Source organism: Asparagus officinalis, chromosome 2 (genome assembly GCF_001876935.1).
Source record: "Asparagus officinalis chromosome 2, Aspof.V1, whole genome shotgun sequence".
Classification (NCBI taxonomy): domain Eukaryota; kingdom Viridiplantae; phylum Streptophyta; class Magnoliopsida; order Asparagales; family Asparagaceae; genus Asparagus; species Asparagus officinalis.
In genome coordinates this window covers 19,297,423-19,303,645 of record NC_033795.1, presented here as the reverse complement: position 1 = coordinate 19,303,645, position 6,223 = coordinate 19,297,423, and the positions used below count along the sequence as shown (strand labels likewise).

The 6,223-nt window shown below is 38.6% G+C and overlaps 1 protein-coding gene across 1 annotated transcript in view; it reads left to right on the top strand.

The window, feature by feature from the left end:
• Positions 2,030-6,223, top strand: part of LOC109830451 — an 8,749-nt gene continuing 4,555 nt past the window's right edge. The window contains exon 1 of the mRNA XM_020397705.1: positions 2,030-2,348. Within this exon, the coding sequence (XP_020253294.1) occupies positions 2,166-2,348 (183 nt within the window). The 5' untranslated portion in view covers positions 2,030-2,165. The remainder of the gene's footprint in view (positions 2,349-6,223) is intronic.

Here is a 6,223-nt window from a genome sequence, read left to right as displayed (position 1 = left end):
ATATTCAAAGTCATAGCAAGTTGCTCCTCCATTGTAACATGTCTTGAGTCTCGTAATAAATCATTGATCCTCAATATCTCTGCAAGCTTCATAAAAGCACCACTTCACATTCTAACATAGTTGACACAACTATCACTAAATCCATTATATATGCGATCCAGGTGTTGTTTTCTATTTTGATATTGTATTATTTTCTCTTCACTAGGACCTGCATGTATAGATCTACGTCTACTTTGCATTCTCCTCATGAATACCATAACCATAACCAAGACAGATAGTACAGCACCCGAACACATATTAACTACGGTTTCTTCATCGAGATCACCATCCATCTAAAATACAAACGTCATATTAAAGCAGATAGTAACAGTAAATGAAGATGGTTGTCTAATTATATTGCTAAGGTCCTACTTGCAAAATGAAAAGACAAAGCTATTAGACTTGGGTTTAAAAATATATTTGGAAACTAATGCAGACAAAATGTAGTTCAATTTGAAATATGTTATTTCTGGTATTATATTTAGCCAGGCATAGCTTGAATTTGGGCTCAAAATGTAAAGGTCCTTTTTCTTTTTGTTTTTGGGGTGGGAAGTGGGGGTCAAAATGACTAATTCCCTTTTCCCGTAGAATTTTAGCTTAAAATCAAACAAATGATCAGGTCTATCTATCCATCACATAATTCACAAATCAACATGGTAGATGTTCCTTTGCAAAACTTAATTTCCCACACCCTTCAAAGTATGTCAGGTATCATTTTTTCCTTTTCTTAACGAAATCAATAAGTAAGTGTGAGTCCCTGTTCTTCTTTTCCCCTTTTCTTTACATGACAGAGATATGGTAATGATCTTATTGATCTTAAACCTGATATGATCTCCGAACCCGAGCAAAGATCCTGAACTAAAACCCTAGCTCAAAAATATACTTGGGTTTAGGGTTTTTTACCTGAGTAGCGCCCAATTTTCTCAAGAACAGCGATCGTCAGGCCAAATCCCCAAATCAACCAGGCGATCGAGAGCTGAATCGTCAGGCCAAATCGTCAGGCCAAAACCTCAAGAACAGCGATCGAGAGCTGAATCGTCAGGCCAAATCGTCAGGCCAAAACCTCAAGAACAGCGATCGAGAGCTGAAGGAGCAAACAGCCGTGCGAAGAGCAGGTGGCGGGAGAAGATGGAGGGAAGGAACGGCGCGGTGATCAGAAACCTAGGGTGAAAGGGGAGGGGAGGGGGGGGAACGAGATTTGATCACTTTCCACCAAAATCGGGGTTTTTGGAACGGAAATGATCTTTCAGCAAATCGCCACTTTCAGCCCCATTTTCATTCGCCGCTCAAAACGAACCAAACAACCGTAAATGAAGAAAACTGACAGTTTTTTCGTCGTCAGTTTTCAAAACAGCCCCTTTACGACACTTTCAGCTCAAATTTGAGCGAAACAAACAGTCCTAAAAAAGATTCTCTTTAAATAGTAAAGAGGTAGATTTATTAGATTGACCAACAAGTTTAGAGGGACTTTTTCTTGCTTCTTATAATTAGGGTTAATTTGCTCATTGTGGGCGATTCAGAGTGTTGGGAGGTTCTAATATGGATCCCATGATCCGTGTTCTACTCGGGGTTGAGTTAACAAAAAAAGATTAATAATAATAATAATAATAATAATAATAATAAGGGTTAATTTCACAGAACTCATTGAGCTTTGAAATTCTTGCACATAGGCCCTAGAGGTTATTGACAATAAACCACTGACCTTTGTGGTGTCTCTTAAAAATTTGTAAACTTTAAACTTTTCTCAGCCGACCTCTACTTTTAATTAGCAAGCAAATAACCAACACTTTCTTACGAGAAATAAATGGTCAATTAGGAGGAGGGATGTATGTCGCATGTGAATAGCAAATGACTAAGTTTGAGATTTTTCTCTCAATGATATTTTGCTAATTACAAGGGGCTGATAAGAAAAGTTTTAAGTCCACGAGAGTTCTGTAGACATTCCAAAAGGCAAAACAACTCAAAGTTCAGGGAGTTTCGTTAAGGTAACCCTAAATTTTGGTGCATCCTTTTCGCAATACTTCAACTGTGAAGGACTGATATGTAAAAAAGAACCCGAGTATCTATCAGCGGAGCGGGATAAGAAGCTTGCCCTGCTCTCCAAGTAATCAAAGCAGAGGGCTTCTATGGCGTCGGCAGAGGGGGCAGCGTTCACCGGGACCGGAGAAGAGGGAGGCGGCGATAACACTGGAAATCATACGGCGATTGTCACTTTTCCTCGCCGGAATCGAGGCTGGGCTCAGCATGAGCCTCTAAAGATCGAAACATTGGAAGAATCCAATGATACGAACCCTAGCAACATGTGGCAGGTATTATTTGCACTTGAATACCCCAAAGGTTAACTCTTTTCTTACTTTGACACCTGAAGTTCAATTTTGGTAGTTTGATAGTGAAAAAAGGATTCATGTTAATTTTGTTCAAGAATATTGGCATAGAAAAGTGAATGAGAAATGATTTTCTTACCAAATATCAGTTTTTTGAGTTTGGGGAAAGTGAGGAACGAAGTTCGGGTTTTCGGCTATCAAATTGTCAAATAATCGTCAACTTGAAACTTTAGGGTGTTAAATTCTCAAAATAGAACTCTATGTCATCAAACTTGAATAGGGTGAAACCTTGGGGCATTAGTAATTTAGAACGTTACTTCTTAAAACTAAATCCGTTCAATAATTAGGACAAGTCGATGAAGAATTATGATTACTGATTAAGAGATTTTGGTTGTTCAGGTAGACGAATTTGGGTTACCCTACAATTGTTGCTAATGTGATTTAAATGGATGGGAGGAGTAGCTATTTGCAACTACATTGGTACTGGCAGGAAATAGTTACTAACTATACACTCTGACCGTCTGACGTCGAAAGAACCCATAAAATCTGAGAGCAGACATAGCCCGTCATTGTTATGCATTTTTCTAATGGAGATTCCGTCCAAACAAAGAGAGCTATGGGCATTTCCGTTCTCTGAAACCTAAATTCCATGGTCGCAATATCTTATTTTGAGAGATTGAAAGGAGCAATCCCCTCTCAAGTTTTGGATCGGTATCCATCTTGGACTAGTTCATCTTTGAAACTAATAGATACCATTTGTTTATTTGTTTAGTGACCGGCATTCTGGCAACCGTCCATAATAGAAAAAAGAAAGAAAGAATGGACTTATTTTTGATGCAGACTAGCAGGTTATACTGTAGCAAGTGCAACCAATGTTTCAGGTGTATAAGAATGACTTATCTCTTCTGGTAGTTAATGAAAAATCTTAAACAGGATCTACTATGCTTTCTAATGTGGTAGTGGAATGTTATTTGCTCAAACCTCCAAGTCAGCTGTGATTAACCTAAGATGTTAAATTTTAGAAATTTGTCCTTGCGTCAAAAGACAGTGGCTATACTCGGGGTAACTGGTTATGCATGGTGTAATTTTCTGCCTTTTAATTTTTATTAGTAGAAGATGAGGTTGTTTTTGAGAGTCTTGCAATTTCGTTCATACCAAGGTTTTATATATTAGATGTCGGGGAAATATCGGATGGTTAAAATCTATAACGGATTGCGGATATTAGGGATATGTAGTAAATATCGGAGTGCTATATTGGATTATCTGCGTATATAATATAGTCCCCTAAAATGTGATCTAAACATATTTTATAAAATCTAAGCATTCAACATATAGATAATATATATTCAGGGTGACTAACAAATTGTAGAAAGCGCGCTTAAATGCAGAGTTTCTGATAGGATCTAGTGCATTAGTGCTGGTATGATTGTACCCAACAAATTATTGTAACTTGGTTAAAGAAAATAGCCTATTTGCTAATGATTTCGTAGTGTTGGAATTTTTGCTGAAAAACATTAAAGAATTTTTTTTAAAACTATAATATTTTGTGACAAGCCATATAAAAGGACACATTGGCTTAAATATCAGTTATATATCGGTCAGGTCATAGATATCTCACCCAAAATTACCAAAAATCAGTAAATGATATTGAGACCATATCGTTTTGTGGTAAACCTTATAAAAGGATTTATCGATCGTATATCAGCTATATCAGTGATAAAACAATGCTTCATATATTTGCATGGGTAAGTTCATTGTCAAAGGAAGAAAGTATGATGAGTGGAAATTTTTTAACCCGGTGAAACAAGCAAGTCACTGTGCTAAATGGTGGTTGGCATTTGCATTCAAGCTTTAGGCGTCACAAAATGAGTTCTTAATCATTTAGATAATGATATTGGTCAAAATTCTAGCCAATGCTTTAAAGGCGATGCGCCTTAGCACCTTAGGCGCTCAGGCAAGTCGATTTTGTAACTTAGCACATCGTGTATTGCTAGGCGATGAAGCTTACTAAGGCGGTCACCTTTTGGCGCATCAAGAGCTTGCCTTGGCACATCGTGACATTGCTTTGGCGCCTCAGGTGCTCACCTAAGACATGTGATATAAGGCGCGAGGTGTTTTGTCTCTATTTCAAAATTTTGAGGGTGTGAAAGGTGTCCGATAAAGTAAAGTTTATTTTTGTTATTGAATTTTTGTGTTTCTTTTTTCATTGTCGATTTTTTGCTTTTTTTTGTTGAAATTTACTTTATTATCTATATTATTTTGACGACATGCCACAATTTGAACTTCAAAGTCAAAGTCTGTTGCTTAATTATTTGTATTAGTAGTTACTAATTAATATTACTATTCAATATTTGTTACTTGTTACTTCATTTAGATGGTTTATGACTTATTAGATTTGTGTCTTTGAAAAGTTGGCTGTGATTAATTTGTCTTGTTGCTGTTTATTGATATTTGCATATTATTTACAATGTTTTTGAATTTTTTGAATATTTATCGCATTGATTCACTCAGGGTATGTTTGGTTGGCTGAGAAACTAAGAAAATGTAATCAAAACACCCGACACACCCATGTGAAGGTATTTGATTTCCTTTTCTTGTGTTTGGTTGAGAGAGGAAAAAAAGAGATGTGTATGTGAGATCCACCAACAAATAAGATAATAGTGCCATGGGTCCCAAATTTAAGGAAACTCATTTCCTTCCAAAAAGTCATGAAATAAGCTTGAAAACATGAAAATGGGTCCCACAACCTATTTCTCATGAGTAATTGATGTGAAACAATGCGTATGCAGGTAAGAAGAATAGCGACATCAATGCTTTACCAAATCAGCGATCGATAAGTGGAGCTCTAGATGGTTTTAAACAAAAGTGCAATTTACTAAGCTTACGATCTTGTAAATTTTTTAGAAAAGAAATGTAATAATTTGTTCTTGTAATAAAAGTTCGACTTGAAATATTTAAATCAACAGATATACGAGGCAACAGATTCACTCTCACTAATCAAGCAGAACACAACACAATAGCAGTTGATATTATAATCGATAATAACATGCACACGATGGCAGTTCCTAAAGTACCGGGTCGAGAGAAAATGAAACCTTCACCGATCTGAATAGGCTCGATGTGAGGGACCTCTGGAGGTGGTGTGATGACGTCGAATATGAGGGGAGGGAGATCTCCTCCGAGAGCTATGTAGCTGGGGTGAAGAGGTGCGTCTGGGTGAAAGTGTCGGTGCCACGAATTGATTCCTAGACGGCTCTCCACGCTATCAACGATCTGAGGGGTCACGCGATCGATGTACTCTGCTGGGGTGTCGAAAGGCTGGTAGTCAAACTACTGAGAGAGTTGCAGATCTACCACGTCGGTCTCTAGGTTGTACACGAATTAGACGTCTTCGACTACAGGATCGACCATGCACCAATGGGCCGCGGAGTCGGGGTTCGAATAGGATTAGAGGGGTTCGAATCAGACTCGAATTGGATTCCAAACGGGTCTGAACAGGCTTTGAATCAAGTGTGAAGCATTAACGGATCTGTTGCCATTGCGGGTTGGATCTGAGCCGAAAATCAGATCCAGCTGAACCGGATTTGGGCCTGATCAAAACAGGTCAGATCCAATTTGCCTTTTCTGCTTTGTTTTCGATTTGAGTAAAAGAGGGGGTGAGCGATTGAAGAATGGCGGTGGAGGAAGAGGAGGGAAGGGGAGTCGGCGGGGCTGTTCGGAGATGGAGGAAGAGGAGGAAGTAGGGGTGATAGGACTGTCGGAGGTGGAACAAGAGGAGGAAGGGAATGACGACGGGGATGTCGGTGGTGGAGGAAGAGGAGGAAGGGGAGGGTGACAGGTTGTCGGAGGTGGAGTGAGAG